The following is a 17290-nucleotide window of genomic DNA, read 5'->3' on the forward strand; positions in this document are numbered from 1 at the left end:
AACAGAAGAGAGAAACTCAGTCACTTTCATCTCTCGTTAGAGGTCTGTCGTCTGTGGAGTCGCACGGAGTCAGACACGACTGAAGTGACTTAGCAGCAGCAGCAGAGGTCTGTGACAGAGAAGCTTCAGGTTTGTGTTAACGGTGCTTTGATTTTTATTTCCTTACTGTCTGCATCTGTGGCTTAAAAATAGAGCTGTCGGGGTTTCTAGGACCAGGGCTGAGGTGGAAGTGGAGGTGACCTCTCATGGGCTTCCAGAGGAGGGCAGGCCCTCTGCTGACAGGCTTGTCAGTGGGGCTACTGCTGGTCTTCAGCTGGATGATGCGTGCTCAGCCGGCCTCCCTCTCAGGTACAGCCCTCTCCTCTGCCCACCACCCCCTCCGGTACTTCCTCTTTTAGCAGGCATACCTACTCTGGGGAGCTGGTGAGGAGAGAGAAAGCCTGACTTTCTGATAATAGTGGACCCCTTTTACTCTCCAAAAGGGATGAGTGGGATGTGGGTAGATCACTCCTGCCTGTCTCCAGCCCCCCTCGCCCGTCCCTTCAGCTTTGGCCCACCACCCCCACCTGTGCCAGACCACCTGGGATGCTGACGGCCATCGCTACCCTGGTTTCTTCTGCCCTCGGCTCTCTGACACTCCGGAGGAAGCCTACTGCTGCCACCTGCAGGCTGCAGGGGGCTTCTGCTGTACTCAGGCTGAATTTGAGGCCTTGAACCGGGTCAATCTGTCTGCCCTTCCGCCTCCTCCCATCTTCAGGTGAGAACTCCAACCCCAGAGTCCTGGAATGCTGACAGGGTGTTCCAGTATCTTGGACTCTGTTCCTAATTTCTGGGGTGGGAGGCTTGTAGTTTACAGACATCTCAAACATAAAATCACCTAATTACATGATTACAAAACAATCTGTGAAGGAAAAGTTCAGGGGGCTGTGAGAACCGGTAACAGGGAGTCACTGTAGGTATTGTATGGTAGGTGGGGTTGGACGGGTGTCAACACTGAAAGGAGTATCTGGAGCAATCTGGAGTACATGTGTTATCAGTTCAGTTCAGTCGCTCAGTCGTGTCCGACTCTTTGCGACCCCATTGACTGCAGCACAACAGGCGAGCTTGCTCAAACTCATGTCCCTCGATGCCATCCAACCATCTCATCCTCTATTGTCCCCTTCCTCTCCTGACTTCAATTTTTCCCAGCATGAGGGTCTTTTCCATTGAGTCAGTTCTTCGCATCAGGTAGCCAAAGTATTGGGAGTTTCAGCATCAGTCCGTGCAGTGAATATTCAGGACAGATTTCCTTCAGGACTGACTGGTTGGATCTCCTTGCAGGCGGGGTTTGATCAAACATGTATTATTGTCGGGGTTTTCAATCCTGAATCTGTCCGTGGATGACTTCAGGGTACCTGTGAGCTCCCTGAGTTTGTATTTACACATTCTGCACTTTTCTGGGTGGCTTTCTCCAGACTCTCGGGGGCTCTGTAACGCACATGAACGGGCGAGAACGGCTGGGGCCTGCATCCTGATACCCTCCCGTCTCTCACAGGGGTCCGGGCCCGCTCCTAGCGCTGAGCCTTTACAGCCTGCTGCTCGTGGCCCTGATGACTGCAGACCTTGTGCATTTCTGCCGCGTTCGGGGCCGGGGCCGTGGCCGGGGCCAGTGCCGAGACCTGAGCCCCAGCTGCGACCGGCGTCTCTCTAGGTCCTCCACCGCGCGCCCCCTGCAGGTCACCGCGGGAACAGACTAAGCGCGCCCGGGGCTTCTTTGCGCCTGCGGACCCGGGCCGAGCACCGCCCCGGGCCTGGCGCCCTCTCTCCTTGGCCCCGCCCGTTCCCCGCCCCCGCCTCTGACGCAAGACTGGGGCGGGGCAGCCGGCGGCGGATTCCCGAGACTAGACTCACCCTACTCCAGAGACTGCGCCTGCGCGCGCCGGGGACGTCTGTGGCGCGATGACTGTGAGTGGTCCAGGGACCCCCGAGCCCCAGTCGGCCGGCCCCGGGGTGCGTACCCATTTACCCATCCCCCTGGGCTATCTCCACTTCTCACCAGCTCGGACGACTCCCGGGCCGCCGCCTCCCTCTCAGTTTGGCTCTCCATGGGACTCGCCCACGACCCTCAGCGTCCTCCCCCAGTAGCTCCCCGACTCACCCTGAGCTCACCTGCGACATTTCCACGCGTTCCCTCCACAGGCCAGCTCAGTGGAACAGCTGCGGAAGGATGGCAACGAGCTGTTCAAATGCGGGGACTACGAAGGTGCCTTGACGGCCTACACGCAAGCCCTGGGTCTGGGCGCAGCGCCCCAGGACCAGGCCATTCTGCATCGGAACCGGGCGGCCTGCCACCTCAAGCTGGTGAGGGAGCCGGCTGCTCTTCCCCTCGCCTGCCCGGGCCTCTTTTGCCCACCCCGCGGGTGCTCGGGCCCCTACACTTGTCACATGGCCTTTGGGCCTTTAGATTACTAGAGAACAACCCTGTTGCCCAGTTTTGCCCGAAAAAGGAGATGACCAGCAACTCAAGCCCTGTTCTTTCTGTTTCAGGAAGATTACGAGAAAGCAGAAACGGAGGCAACCAAAGGTAGGGGAATGAGGGCCCTTGGGTGGAGCCGTGGGGCTTCTGGGGTGGGCAGTCCTCACTTTTTCCTTCTCCTTTCACCCCTGAAACACATCTGCCTTCTTCCCCCCCCCTCCACTTCCCTGGGCATCTCCTTTTCTGAGGCTGAAATACTGAGCCCCACATCCGTACCCCCACCTTCCTCTAGCCCTCGAGATCTTTCCCTACTGCTCTTGCCTGGAGATGGTGGCCTCTTGGGTGCTGACCGAGCTCCTGTTTGTGCTCAGCCATCGAAAAGGACGGCGGGGACGTCAAAGCACTTTACCGGAGGAGCCAAGCCCTAGAGAAACTGGGCCGCCTCGACCAGGCCGTCCTCGATCTGCAGAGATGTGCGAGCCTGGAGCCCAAGAACAAAGTTTTCCAGGAGGCCCTGAGGAACATCGCGGGCCAGATTCAGGAGAAGGTACGTGAGTAACTGGGAGAGCGAGGCCTTGACCAGTGGTAGAGGGGCACTGGAAAGTGGATCTGGAGCAAAGGTATAATCACAGGTCTCTGAAGAGGGGATACTGATGGCAAATGACCGTATAGAAGGATGTGCAACCTTGTCAGCAGTCACGAAAAAGCACATTGAAAGAACAGCAAGGTGCAGTTCTTTTCAGTGGTCTGTTTGGCAAACATTTTTTAACATTTTTTTAAAAATGTATGTTTATTTTTGGCTGCTTTGGGTCTGAGTTGCCGCACGCAAGATCTTTGATGCGTTGTATGGGCTTCTCTCTAATGGTGTGTGGGCTCCAGAGTGGGCAGACTCAGTAGTTGTGATGCGTGGGCTTAATTGACACTCTGCATGTGAGATCCTATTTCCCTGACTAGGGATCAAATCCATGACCCCTGCATTGGAAGGCAGATTCTTAACCACTCGCCACCGGGGAAGCCCTGTGTGGCAGACATTTAAAGTTTGTACACATTGCTAGAACGAGGGAGACAGACAGTTATAGGGTGAGGTTGGGGGGATCGTGGGCTTTTTCATGACTGCTTCTGGGGGGTGTAAATTGGTACAGCTCCTTTGGGAGTCCTTTAGCACATCTCTTAAATTTGAGCATATACTGTGATTCAGTATGTTTACTTTTTGCTATCTTCCCTAGAGAAGCCTTGTCCATGTAGGCAAGCAGGTATGTGTATGTTTGTTTCAGCCTTGTTCATACTAATGAAAAATTGGAACTTGCCAAAATGCCCAGAAATAGGGGAATGGCTAAACAGATTGAGTCACATGCTTATTACAGATACCTATGTGTAGTTATTGAGAATAGGCAGATCGTCATGTAAGGATGTGGAAAGCTGACAGTGTGATATCGTCTATGTTAAAACAATCCCCCATATATGTACCCTAAATAATACCATGTTTTTTTCCATGGATACACTTGGGTATATCATTACAAAGGAAAATCTTTTAAAAGAGAGACATTGCAATGATAACAGTGTGACTGCTAGGGAAAGGAAGGGGCTTGCAGGGGCTTTTCAAAAGAGATTTTGCTTCATCTGTTCATTTTTTTAAATAAAGAGACGATGTTCATATGATTGACATATTTAAAAATTGAGGAGAAGAGAACCTAAAGAGCATCATTAACTACTTTCAAGTTGGAATTAGCCTGACAGTTGGGTGTTAATATGCTGACCCAGTGGAAGCAAGTAATATGATGGCAGACACCTTATCAAAAGATTGAGACCTGGGAAAGCAAATTATTTTCCTCTCAGTGTCAGCTCTGTTTGATCTGCAGGGGCTGCCTTGAGCTCTGTGTTGAGAAGGATTAGGAAGCAGGTTCCCTGGGCCTGGGAGGGGATGGGTCAGTGTTGTCTACCATGGATTCAGGAGGGGCAGTGGGCACACATGTGTTAGGCATGTGCGCTATCCACGCCCAGAACCCCAGGGAAGGAAAAGGCCTAGGATGAGGTTGGTCATCAGATTATTTTAAAAATCCATCAGAAAGAGAATCCTTGACCTAAACAGAGTACCAGCAACTTCATCATGACCTGCTGGCTCCCTGGCAGGAGGTATAAATGCCGATTCAGTGCCATGGGCCGTGCACCTGGACCGCCATACAATACATGGCCCCCTGGGAGTGGGTTTTCTTCTGGCTAACAGGACGCCACCCTTCTGAATGGCACGGCCTTCAGCGTCGGCACCACTCCCTGCTGCCCAAGGAGGAAACAGCTCAGAGGAGAAAATAGCCCAGGGAAGTTTGGGAGAAGCTGCCAGGCGAGTCTCTTCCTGCCCAAGGTAGCTGGGTGCGAGACCTGGGCCCAGACATCCGTGCTGTGCCCTCTGGAGTCAGGAGCCAGGCCTGGGGAGGAGCTGGAGAGAACTAAGAGGAAATGTGTTGTCTGGGCCAAGAGGCGATTCCTCCCATGCTTTGCTGGTTTGTCGTAGGTGAGATACATGTCCTCAACGGATGCCAAAGTGGAGCAGATGTTTCAGATACTATTGGACCCACAAGAAAAAGGCACCGAGAAAAAGCAAAAGGTAGAGACCTGGGCGAGTGGGGGCGGAACTCCCCTAGTGCTGCCCAGCCCTCCCTGTGTGTGTATGACGTTGGCCCAGGAGCCCCTGCTGGCATGTCGCCCCTTAGGTGGTGCCGCTGGGCTCACAGAGCGTGAGTCGGGGCTCAGAGGGCCTGGGACCTCAGTGTGGGCCACGGAGAGGGAGCCAGTGTTCCTGGAGCACCTCCTGGTGCTCAGGTCTCGTGCCAGGAGCCAGGTGCACAGAGGCATCTGAGTCACAGACTCTGCCCTTCAGGCTTTGCCAGGGACTTAAGATTCCGTTTATGCTAACCATCAACTCCCAGAGCGAGCTCTTCCCTCTGCCTGCAGAGGGGGAAGCTGATGCTCAGAGCATTGAAGTTCATGGCCAAGGCCCCCATGCTCAGAGGGAGCAGTGAGGCTCAGGTGGTCTTCTCTCTCCGTGCCGTGTTCGCGTCTCGATGCGCTTCCTTTGATGCAGGCGTCTCAGAACCTGGTGGTGCTGGCCCGGGAGGATGCTGGGGCTGAGAAGATCTTCCGGAGCAACGGGGTTCAGCTCTTGCAGCGCCTGCTGGACACTGGAGAGCCCGACCTGATGCTGGCAGCCCTGCGCACCCTAGTCGGCATTTGCTCTGAGCACCAGTCACGGGTGGGTGTGGTGGAGGGTCTCACTACTGTTTGTCAGTCTGTCTGTCTATCCACTCACGTGGGATCTTAGTTCCCTGACCAAGGATTGAAGCTGTGCTCCTGCATTGGAACCACAGAGTCTTAACCACTGGACCCCCAGGGAAGTCCCATAGCTCTCAACTTACAAGGCAAGGTATAAGGAGATACATGACAAGAGAGGCAACATTAAAATGACAAAAAGACCAGCATGATTTGGGACGAAGTGAGGCCAAGAAAGAGTGTAAGCAGCCCAGGGACCCCCTGAGCACGTGTGTTAGAAGCCTCACAAGTGTCGCCCTCGGCTCTTCTCAGAGGTGCCTGGTCACTGATGCCCTCCTTGTCCATGTGGTAAAATCACGCTGCTTGCAAAGAACGGGGCACCTGTCCTTCCCTCGCCACCAGGCTGGCATTTTGCTTGGACAGGGGTCCTCATAGTGCATGACATGGTGGGTCACGTGACCCACAGCATCTTCACCATCGAGTCAGTGACCGGATGTGCAGAGCAGGCCCTGAGATGGTTCTCCGTGGAGACTGTGGGTGTTCCGCGCACACGGTTCAGCCAGCACAGCCCTGTCCCAGGCCGATATCACCAAGTCCCTGCTCTGGCTCTTGCCTGCACAAGCTGGACTCGGGGAACAAGGACTTGACCCTCAGTAGATTTTAGAGGAGCCCACAGTTCCTAGATCAGGGGTGGAAATGTGAAACATTCTGTGAAAACTAGTCAGGCCAAGATCGGGCTCTGTTTCTGGGTCTCCCAGAACTAAAACTGGTGAAAGCACGTGAATTCTGCCCACCTCCTGCAGCCTTCCTGGGATCCCTTTGGGATCTTAGTTTCCCGACCGGGGATTGAACCAATACCCCTTGCAGTGGAAACTCAGAGTCTTAACCACTGGACTGCCAGGGAAGTCCCTGGAGTGTTTTCTTTAGGAAGCCCTTCCAACAAGAGAATCCGGGTATCACCCAGGTCTCGCCCTTAGGCAGACCCACTTTGCCTTCCCAGGGAACTGCTCTTTCCACTCATGTTTTCTCCCCTCTGGCCACCCTCTGCGACCCCCAGTTAGGGATCACTGAAGCTGCCCTTTGCCAACTGGAAGCTCTGTCCACCTGTCTCCCCCACCAGACAGTGGCCACCCTGAGCGTGCTGGGAACCCGGCGGGTGGTCTCTATGCTGGGCGTGGAAAACCAGGCCGTGTCCCTGGCTGCCTGCCACCTGCTACAGGTTATGTTCGATGCCCTCAAGGAAGGTGTCAAGAAGGGCTTCCGCGGCAAAGAAGGCGCCATAATCGTGGGTAAGTCATTGGAAGCCAGTCTGTGTCCTTTGGGTATTGATGTCTTTGTGGGGAGCAGCCAAGCTGGCTGCACCTGCAATTTGTTCAGGAGAAAGGCTTGTTGACGGTATCTCACTCTAGGTTCTGAGGACCTGGGGCGCCTCTGGGGTAGGCTAGAAACTAGCGCCCAGCTGCAGGTCCCCTTGCCCTACCAGGCACGTTCAGGGTCAGATGGGGGTGGGCCACTGTAGAGCCAGTGAATGTCTTCCTGTTGCCAGATCCCGCCCGGGAGCTGAAGGTCCTCATCAGTAACCTCCTGGAGCTCCTGACGGAGGTGGGGGTCTCCGGCCAAGGCCGAGACAATGCCCTGACCCTCCTGATTAAAGTGGTGCCCCGGAAGTCTCCCAAGGACCCCAACAACAGCCTTACCCTCTGGGTTATCGACCAAGGTAGGTGACAGAGTTTGAAAAAGACAAAGGTACTTCCCTGGCAATCCCATGGTTAGGACTCTGTGCTTTCACTGCCGAGGGCCTGGGTTTAATCTGTGTTTGGGGAACGAAGATTCCATGTGGCACAGCATATAAATAAGTAAAGAAATAGAAATACAGTAAATAGGGCTTCCCTGGTGGCTCAGATGGTGAAGAATCCTCTTGCCAATGCAGGAGACATGGTTTGATTCCTGGGTTGGGAAGATCCCCTGGAGAAGGGAATGGCAACCCACTCCAGTATTCTTGCCTGGAGAATCCCATGCACAGAGGAGCCTGGTGGGCTACAGTCGTTGGGTCCCTAAAAGTTGGACGTGACCGAGCAACTAACAGTTATTGGCCATACACTTAGAGGTAGGTAAATAAATGGACCAAGCATGTGTGTGGCATGTTGCTCGGATGGCTGGGCCTGCGCGACCCCAGGAGCAACTGCACCCAGCGTGTGTCTGCGCTGAAGCGCACAGGCCCCGTGCTGTGCCCTGCGGCAGCATTGAGCGCTTCAGCTGCGTGCCTGTGCACTCGCCCACACGTTGGGCAGGCCCGTGAGCAGGTGAATGGAGGCTGGGTCAGCTTTCTGTGTCAAGTTCTTTTCATTGAGTGTGTGTTACTTCTGTACACAGGGGGAAAATCTTAGCATTTAATACAGAAGTTCACACTTCTCCTCTCCCCGAAAAAAAATACAAGGAAAGGTTGGCAGAGTCCCAGCGTGAGCACGCCTGTTGGGAACTCATCTTTTCTTGTTATCCCAATGATCCTATGAGGCAGGAGGTTATTTTCCCTGCAGTTTTTCAGCTGTCAGGAACCTCCAAGCTCCAGAGCATCCGGCTCCACAGGCAGGGCCAGCCCACAGGCCTTAAGTTCTGAGGTCCTTTGCTGACCCCAGACCTGGCCCCCCGTAGACAGCGGGTCCACCAGCCCAATTCTGTGAGCCTGCCTGTACTCTGTGAGCTCGTGCGAGCGGACTCCTCTTCCCTTCGCCAATTGGGGTTGGAGCTCGTGTTCTGCTGTTGAATAGGGTGTCTTTTCAGGTCTGAAGAAGATCCTGGAGGTGGGGGGCTCTGTGCAAGACCCTCCTGGGGAGCTCACAGTGACAGCAAATAGCCGCATGAGCGCCTCCATTCTGCTCAGCAAACTCTTCGATGACCTGAAGTGTGATGCCGAGAGGGAGAATTTCCACCGACTCTGTGAAAACTACATCAAGTAAGGGAGCCCTCCTGTAGCCAGGGAGCCCTCCTGTAGCCAGGGCCCCCTCGAGAGTGCTCACTCTTTGGGGAGAGACAGCAGTGAAAGGTTTCCCATCAGAGAAACGGCCTTGGGGAGGACTTGTGAGAGTCAGAATGGTCCCAAGGGCCACTTGTTTCAGAGTCCCTCTGCAGGGACATTCTTTCTTATTTATACACTGCTTAGTGTATCAGATCTGTTCCTCGACCAGGGCTCAAACCCATTCCCCCTGCTGTGGAAGCACAGTCTTAATTACTGGACCGCCAGGGAGGTCCCCAAGGATATTCTTTCTTATGTCCGTTCTCATCCAGTGCAGCTGGCTCATAGCTAAAGAATCTGCCTGCCAGTGCAAGAGATGAAAGAGACACGGCTTCAATCCCTGGGTCGGGCAGATCTCCTGGAATAGGGAATGGCAGCCCACTCCAGTATTCTTGTCTGGAGAATCCCATGCACAGCGGAGCCTGGCAGGATACAGTCCATGGGGTCACAAAGAGTTGGACACAACTGAATACGCACAAGCTCAAGCTGTCTAGTGCAGCCAGTGTCCTCCAGCACGTAGTGTGCACCGAGCACATGCTGTGTGTCCATCCTGACACACCGGTGCTGCTTCACAGTCCTCACCCTTAAGGGCTCACAGCTAGGAGCAGACTGATGGACGACAAGTCATGGAGTGAGTGGCCCAAGTTTGGACCTCAGTGACTACAGGGTGGAGACAGGGTGGCATGAGTGACAGCGACCTGCGTTAGATGGCAGGTCATCGGAGGTGGGGGTGGGGCTCGAATGAGAGCTTGGATGAAGAACCCCGGTGGCTGCTGTCCAGAGGGGTGGTGTCCTGGTCTTCCCACTGGCAGCTTTTCTTGCTGTTGTTGCCCACATCCTGCAGATGCCTGGCCAGTGGAGGAGGCAGAGGGAAGGGCAGTTCCTCTGTGCTGACTGTGATGTGATAGCTGCCACCCTGTACCCCGCAGGAGCTGGTTTGAGGGCCACGGGCTGGCCGGGAAGCTGCGGGCCATCCAGACAGTGTCCTGCCTCCTGCAGGGCCCATGTGACGCTGGCAACCGGGCCCTGGAGCTGAACGGCGTCATGGAGAGCGTGATTGCCCTGTGTGCCTCGGAGCAGGAGGAGGAGCAGCTGGTGGCCGTGGAGGCCCTGATCCATGCAGCCGGCAAGGCCAAGCGGGCCTCGTTCATCACAGCCAACGGCGTCTCGCTGCTGAAAGACCTGTACAAGCGCAGCGAGAAGGACAGCATCCGCATCCGGGCACTGGTGGTGAGATGGGCAGGCCTGGGCTGAGCCAGCAGGCAGCTAGATAGGGGGCCCCGGCTGGCCCCTCTCAGAGTGCAGCCTCAGCACATGCTTGGTGATCATGAGGGATGTGTAGGGCCTTGTTGAAGGGCCTCCCTGATCGCTCAAGACAGTAAAAAACCTGCCTGCAGTGTGGGAGATTGGGGTCTATCCCTGGGTTGAGAAGGTCCCATGGAGAAGGGAATGGCAACCCACTTCTCCAGTATTGTTGCTTGGAGAATCCCATGGACAGAGGAGCCTGGCAGGCTACAGTCCATGGAGTCGCAAAGAGTTGGACATGACTGAGCGACTTGCACTTTCAGGGCCTTGTCAAGGCCGGAGCCAGGGCCCTGGCTCCTCCTGGGGAGGAGGAGGAGGAGGTGAGGCTTGGACAGAGAGGACCTCTAAGAATGCAGGGCAGCCCGGGCTGCCCACTGTGGGCGGTGGGAGCGGCTCTGGGAGGAGTTGGAGGACACACTAGGCCAGGCGGGCCCGGGGGCTGTGAACAGGCTGGGCTGCCAGGCAGCCCCCAGGGCCGGTGGTCTGGGGAACACCTGACCCCTGTGCGCCTGTTGCAGCCCTGCCCCTGGAGGAAGCCGGTCCTCCTCTTTGGGGCACCTTGTCCTGGGTTTCTCCCTCCCGTGAGGGTCCTGGCCTTGGCTGAGGCGCCTGTCTTCTCCCCACACGTATCTTAGGTCTGCCTGTCAAGGGCTCCCTTGGCGTGAGGTGGGAAGGGACAGAGCGAGTCCGGTGCACGTCGGGCGGGGGGTGGGGGCCAGGCCAGCATGTGGTCAGCATGTCAGTCTCTCCCAGATGCTATCACATGGCCACTCTAGTAGCTGGTTTTGTGGGCTTCCCAGGTGGCACTAGTGGTAAAGAATCCACCTGCCAGTGCAGGAGACGTAAGATACGTGGGTTCAGTCCCTGGGTTGGGAAGATCCCCTGGAGGAGAGCGTGGCAACCCACTCCAGTATTCTTGCTTGGAGAATCCCATGGACGGAGGAGCCTGGCGGGCTGCAGTCCATAGGGTCGCAAAGGGTCGGACACGACTGAAGCAACTTAGCACAGCCCAGCTGGTAGCCTGGTGGGGGTGTGCCTGGCCCCCAGGGAGCCTGGCAGAGAGCTGGCCGGGAGCCCTGCCCTGCCTCCGTCCCTTGGCCAACAGCTGGTTCTCACCCTCTCTTGCAGGGGCTCTGTAAGCTCGGCTCAGCTGGAGGGACCGACTTTAGCATGAAGCAGTTTGCCGAAGGCTCCACTCTCAAGCTGGCCAAGCAGTGTCGAAAGTAAGTGGTTTAGCATGGCCATGGCTCTCTGCCTGCTGGCCAGACCTCAAGAGAAGAGGGGAATCCTCACTGCCCTGTCCTCCCCAGGCAGACCCTCCACATGAACTGCTTCCGTATGTGGTGGGGATGCCCCAGCCACTTTCTTTCCCCCCCTGGGTCCTGGGGCTCCCCTCCTACCCGCCCCCGCCACCCCCCTGCCCATTCTGGTAGTCATCAGTGCCCTGCACGCCCCCAGGTGGCTGTGCAATGACCAGATGGACGTGGGCACACGGCGCTGGGCAGTGGAGGGCCTGGCCTACCTCACCTTCGATGCTGACGTGAAGGAGGAGTTTGTGGAGGATGCAGCTGCTCTGAAGGCTCTGTTCCAGCTCAGCAAGGTAGCCCCTGGGTTCCTGCAGTGGTCCAGGGGTGCCGACTAGGATTCGAGCCCGAAGGGCTTTCTTGGCCGGTTGTGGCCAGCGGCATTTGTGACACAGGGCTGGTAGCCCGAGTGACTGCCCTGTGTGGCCTGGGTGTTCTGACCTGCACCAGTGGTGTCAGAAAGGACGCTCTCTTAGGAGTCATCAGGGAGGTCAAGTGCATGAGCTCTCAAAGGCAGGGGCCACCCTGGGGCCTGGGAGGTGCCCGGATTCATCCTGGTGCCCAGGGGGCCCAGCCAAGGGTAGAACTGGGAGCCTGGGCAGCGCTGACCCCAGTCCTGCTCTGCGCCTGGGCTGGCTGCTCATGGCCCCTCTGCACCCCCCGGCAGTCTGAGGAGAGGTCGGTGCTCTTCGCGGTGGCCTCGGCGCTGGTGAATTGCACCAACAGCTATGACTACGAGGAGCCGGACCCCAAGATGGTGGAGCTGGCCAAGTATGCCAAGCAGCACGTGCCCGAGCAGCACCCCAAGGTGAGGGGACCCCAGTGTCGTAGGGGCCTATTGACCCGAGGCATCCACAGCAGATGCGCCTTCTGTTTAAGGGGGTTTCCTTCTCTTTTAGTTTTTTTTTAACTTAATTTATATATTTATTTTTGGCAGCACCGGGTCTTTGTCGCTGCCCGGGCTTTTCTCTAGCTGCGGTGAGCAGGGGCTACTCTCGAGTTGCCGTGTGCAGGCTTCTCGCTGTGGTGGCTTCTCTTGTTGCAGAGCACCGGCTCCAGAGCTCAGGCTCAGTAGTTGCAGCGCATGGGCTTAGTTTCCTGCAGCACGTGGGATCTTCCCAGACCAGGGATTCAACCTCTGTGCCCTGCACCGGCAGGTGGCTTCTTAACCACCAGACCGCCAGGGAAGTCCTCTTTCCCTTTGCCTTGCCTGATTGGCTGAGGTCCCTCTACTCAGCTGCCTCCTTCCCCAGGACAAGTCGAGTTTCGTGCGAGCTCGGGTGAAGAAGCTGCTGGCGGCCGGTGTGGTGTCGGCCATGACTTGCATGGTGAAGACTGAGAGCCCTGTGCTGACCAGTTCCTGCAGGGAGCTGCTCTCCAGGTGAGCCTGGCCCCTGACTGTCAGCCTCCCCGCTGCTGATGAAACTACAGAGTGAGCCGTTGCTGGTGCAGGGGGCTCCTGGAGCAAGAGGGGCCACCCACCTGGCAGTCTGCCTTTGCTGCACCCGGGAGTGGAAGGTCTGCCCGCCAGAGCCCCGCCCGCCTGCCCAGCCCGGCACTCTCCCCACAGGGTCTTCCTGGCTTTGGTGGAAGAGGTCGAGGACCGCGGCACTGTGGTTGCTCAGGGAGGGGGCAAGGTAAGCTGGCTCAGACTCCTTCAGGATGGGCCATTTAACGTGACAGTGGCTGCCACAGCAGAGGTGGGTGTTGGATGGGGACAGAGAAGTGTCATTAGCTGCCAGCAGGAATGTCTTCCTGACGTGTGAGTGATGCTGAAGGGCCCTGGACTTTGTGCCTACAAGGGTCTGAGGGCTCCTGTGTCATTGACCTTCATGGCCCCATGCCTGGCATAGTCATCTAGCCCTTAATAAGTGTTTCCAGAAGCATCTGGGTAGCTTGCTGGGAGGCCTAGGAAGTGAGAGGGTGTGAGTGGGCATGTGGTCAAGCCCAGGAAGAGAGACGGGAGCGGCGAGGGCGGCACAGTCAGGGCCTTGGGCCTCACGGTCCTGGCTGCACCCTGGGTGCTGATGGGCCCATCCCACAGGCTCTGCTCCCACTGGCCCTAGAAGGCACCGACGTGGGGCAGATGAAGGCAGCCCAGGCTCTTGCCAAGCTCACCATCACCTCCAACCCAGAGATGACCTTTCCCGGCGAGCGGGTGCGTGTCTTCCTGCCCCAGCCCCAGCCTGTCCTCCACCCCCTCAGTGGGCCCTCCTGGCCTTTGACTCGGGCTGTGGCTCCTCCACGGGGCCCCGGGGTGGGGAGGGAGACCTCTCGGGGGCTGGACTCCCATCTGTAGGGCTGGTGGGGTCGGGAGAGCCGGGGCAGGTAGCCCTGATGCATGGGTGTGTATCGTAGATCTATGAGGTGGTCCGGCCCCTCGTCTCCCTTTTGCACCTCAACTGCTCCGGCCTGCAGAACTTTGAGGCGCTCATGGCTCTAACGAACCTGGCGGGGATCAGCGAGAGGCTCCGGTGAGGTCCGCGGGGCTGCGGGACCTGGGCAGGGCACCGTGGTTTAGACCATTCCCAGGAAAGCATTGTACAGTTTTTTTTTGGTTGTTACTGTTATTCATTTACTTATTTTGTTTTTGGCTGTGCTGGGCCTGAGTTGCTGCACACTGGCTTTCTGTAGTTGCGGTCAGCGGGGGCCACTCCTTATTGTGGTGCCCGGGCTTCTCTTTGTGTTAGCTGCTTTTGTGGCAGGGCACAGGCTTCAGTACTTGCGGCACATGGGCTTATGGTTGCTTCTCGGCATGTGGGATCTTCCCGGACCAGGGATTGAACCCATGTCCCTGGCATGGCAGGCAGATTCTTATCCACTGGACCACCAGGGATGTCCAGCACTTTACAGTTTGGAGAGCACTCCTCAGCTACTTATTTGCCAGACAGGCCGAGAGGCATGACTTGTACAGTGTTCTGCGAGAGGGCAAGGACCTAGGCCATAAGAGTTCAGGCCCTGGAGTCAGACCACCTGCTTTCAAATCCTGGCTTCACTGGTTATTAGTGTGTAACCTCTCAAGTAACTTAACCTCTCTGTGCCTTAGTTTCCCCCTCTGTGAAATGGAATGGTTGTATACCTATTGCACGGAGTAGCAGTGAGGAGGATTAAATGAGAAAATACAGGTAAAAGCGTTGACTACCTAGATGCCTGACTCCTAGCAGTGTGTCCAAGCAATACGTATCAGCTACGCCACTAACGGTGAGACGTCTCAGTCTCGGTCTCCTCTTCTGCAAAACAGGAGTGATAATCACACGAGCACCTTTACCATAGGGCTTTGGTGAGGATTTTTTAAAAAACATTTATTATTTGGCTGCACCAGGTCGTAGTTGCAGCATGCAGGATCTTAAGTTGTGGCATGTGGGATCCAGTTCCCTGACCAGGGATGGAGCCTGGACCTCCTGCATTGGGAGCACGGAGTCTTGGCCACTGGACCGCCAGGGAAGTCCCTGTGGTGAGGATTAAGTAAGATCGTCCAAGTGCTGGGTTAGGGTGAGTGCTCAGACGTTAGATGTTAGCATCGCCATCATCACCCCCAGGTCTCCTAACTCCTAGTTGAGAGCGTTTTCCAAGGTCCCGCGTGCTGTCTCCTCGGCCGGGTTGGAAGGCTGGAAACCACTGCCTGGTGGCTTCAAACCTGCGCAGGGCGGTCTCTGCATATTGCCCAGGGAGATGCTTGGCCCATGGCTTGTATGTATGGGGAAATGGGGCCGGGAGTGACAGATGCTAACACTCTGGTGATGCCGATGCGTCCACCCTTGGCCCCGCAGGCAGAAGATCCTGAAGGAGAAGGCCGTGCCCATGATCGAGGGCTACATGTTCGAAGAGCACGAAATGCTCCGCCGGGCGGCCACGGAGTGCATGTGTAACTTGGCCATGAGCAAAGAGGTGAGGGCTGGTCCAGGCGGTCACGCCAGGCAGGCACGCAGGAGAACCCGGCCCAGCTGGGCTCTGCCCCATCTGACTTGGTCCCTCCCCGCTTCTGGCCGCAGGTACAGGACCTCTTTGAAGCCACGGGCAACGACCGGCTGAAGCTGCTGGTGCTGTACAGCGGCGAGGAAGACGAGCTGCTGCGGCGGGCGGCCGCCGGGGGCCTGGCCATGCTCACCTCCATGCGGCCCTCGCTCTGCAGCCGCATCCCCCAAGTGGTCAGTGCCTCTTCTTGGTGGAGCCGGGGGAGGTGGGCCAGGATCCCCCAGCCTGCTGGCGGTCGGTTGGTGGGAGGCAGCCCCAGGGTGTGCAGGTGGTGTTCGCTGACGGGGTTCCCTGCTGTGCTGGGGTTCCGGGCTGCCCCGTGGTCATACTGCCCTGTTTCCGGCAGACCACACACTGGCTGGAGATCCTGCAGGCTCTGCTTCTGAGCCCCAGCCAGGAGTTGCAGCACCGGGGTGCTGTGGTGGTGCTGAACATGGTGGAGGCCTCGAGGGAGATCGCCAGCACCCTGATGGAGAGCGAGGTGCTGGAGATCCTGTCGGTGCTGGCCAAGGACAAGGAGAGCCCGGTCACCAGGGCAGCCACAGCTTGTCTGGGGAAAGCAGTGGAATATGGGCTTATCAAACCCAGCCAGGACGGAAAATGAAGGCCTGCCTCTCGCACACGCTACCCATCGCAGCACAAGGAGCAAGGACAGACTGGCTGGTGGGGGCTGGGATGCAAACACTTGGCCTCTGCTCCACAGCTGCCCTTTGATGTCCTCTGTTCTGAGTCAGGGAGCATATTCACAGCCCTGCACTCCCAGCACAGCCTCTGGCCTCTGGCCACACGCAGCAGGGCACTTCCTCCTGTACTACTAAGACAGCTGGGAATGAGGACGGCATGTCCTAATTCAGCCTGTGGGTTCCTGGCTTTGGGAAGGACACAGCAAGCAGCCTCACCAGCTATGAGCATCACCCAAACCTGCTAGCAGGACCACTTCTGATCCTCTAATAAAAGCTTGTGGAGGGGTTTCATTGTTGTCCAGTGGTTAAGACTTTGTGTTTCCAACGCAGGGGCTGCAGGTTTGATCCCTCGTCAGAGAACTAAGGTCCCATGTGCCAGTGTGGCCAAAAAAAAAAAGTGTGGAGCAGGAGCTGGGCATGATTGAGTAGTGTGGGCAGCTTTACAGCAACACAGCCACCTTTAGGGAAGGGATCAAATGGATTCCCACCCCAGGTCTGCTGAGTTGCTCATCCCTGTTGGAAGGTCAAAGGGTAAACACTGGGGAGCAAATCAGTATTTAGTTACATGGATATAAATGCATTCAGTTCAGTTGCTCAGTCTTGTCCAACTCTTTGTGATCCCATGGACTACAGCACACCAGGCCTCCCTTTCCATCACCAACTCCCGGAGTTTACTCAAACTCATGTCCATTGAGTCAGTGATGCCATCCAACCATCTCATCTTCTGTCGCCCTTCTCCTCCAATCTTTCCCAGCGAGTCAATTTTTCACATCAGGTGGCCAGAGTATCGGAGTTTCAGCTTCAGCATCAGTCCTTCCAGTGAATACTCAGGACTGATTTCCTTTTGGATGGACTGGTTGGATCTCCTTGAAGTCCAGGTCTCAAGAGTCTTCTCCAACACCACAGTTCAAAAGCATCGATTATTCTGCGGTCAGGTTTTTTTATAGTTTAATGCTCACATCCATACGTGACTACTGGAAAAACCGTAGCTTGGATTAGAGGGACCTTTGTTGGCAAAGTAATGTCTCTGCTTTTTAATACGCTGCCTAGGTTGGTCACAGCTTTTCTTCCAAGGAGCAAGGCTCTTTTATTTTCATGGCTGCAGTCACCATCTGCCGTGATTTTGGAGCCCCCAGAAATAGTCTTGTCACTGTTTCCATTGCTTCCCCATCTGTTTGCCATGAAGTGATGTGACTGGATGCCGGGATGTTAGTTTTCTGAATGTTGAGTTTTAAGCCAACTTTTTCACTCCTCTCACTTTCATCAAGAGGCTCTAGTTATTCTTCGCTTT

General features: G+C 56.3%; 1 protein-coding gene across 2 annotated transcripts; it reads left to right on the forward strand.

Annotated features, from left to right (window-relative positions):
* The first annotated feature begins 1854 nt into the window (after positions 1–1854).
* On the forward strand, positions 1855–16295 carry UNC45A (unc-45 myosin chaperone A). 2 transcript variants are annotated; one of them, XR_005723993.1, is made up of 20 exons: positions 1855–1944; positions 2179–2340; positions 2527–2563; positions 2827–3002; positions 4965–5057; positions 5535–5702; positions 6840–7008; positions 7266–7436; positions 8501–8672; positions 9662–9962; positions 11166–11260; positions 11496–11637; positions 12009–12149; positions 12595–12722; positions 12912–12978; positions 13386–13499; positions 13700–13820; positions 15112–15229; positions 15334–15489; positions 15663–16295. XR_005723993.1 is itself a non-coding variant. In XM_040257492.1 (20 exons), the coding sequence occupies exons 1-20, from the start codon at positions 1939–1941 to the stop codon at positions 15918–15920; spliced, it is 2790 nt and encodes a 929-aa protein (XP_040113426.1). In that variant the 5' UTR covers positions 1855–1938; the 3' UTR covers positions 15921–16295. The 2 variants fall into 2 exon arrangements, 1 of the variants encoding a protein (XP_040113426.1); XM_040257492.1 differs by having other exon boundaries at positions 13700–13815.
* The last annotated feature ends 995 nt before the right edge of the window (positions 16296–17290 follow it).

The sequence above is a fragment of the Oryx dammah genome, unplaced genomic scaffold (assembly GCF_014754425.2).
Source record: "Oryx dammah isolate SB20612 unplaced genomic scaffold, SCBI_Odam_1.1 HiC_scaffold_16, whole genome shotgun sequence".
Taxonomy (NCBI): Eukaryota; Metazoa; Chordata; class Mammalia; order Artiodactyla; family Bovidae; genus Oryx; species Oryx dammah.

What these genes read in the sequence shown, in the direction of transcription:
- UNC45A (XM_040257492.1), top strand. An exon ending in CGGCCTGCCACCTCAAGCTG is followed by an intron (nt 2,341 to 2,526) that starts GTGAGGGAGCCG and finishes TTTCTGTTTCAG; the next exon opens with GAAGATTACGAGAAAGCAGA. An exon ending in CCTCTGGGTTATCGACCAAG is followed by an intron (nt 7,437 to 8,500) that starts GTAGGTGACAGA and finishes GTGTCTTTTCAG; the next exon opens with GTCTGAAGAAGATCCTGGAG.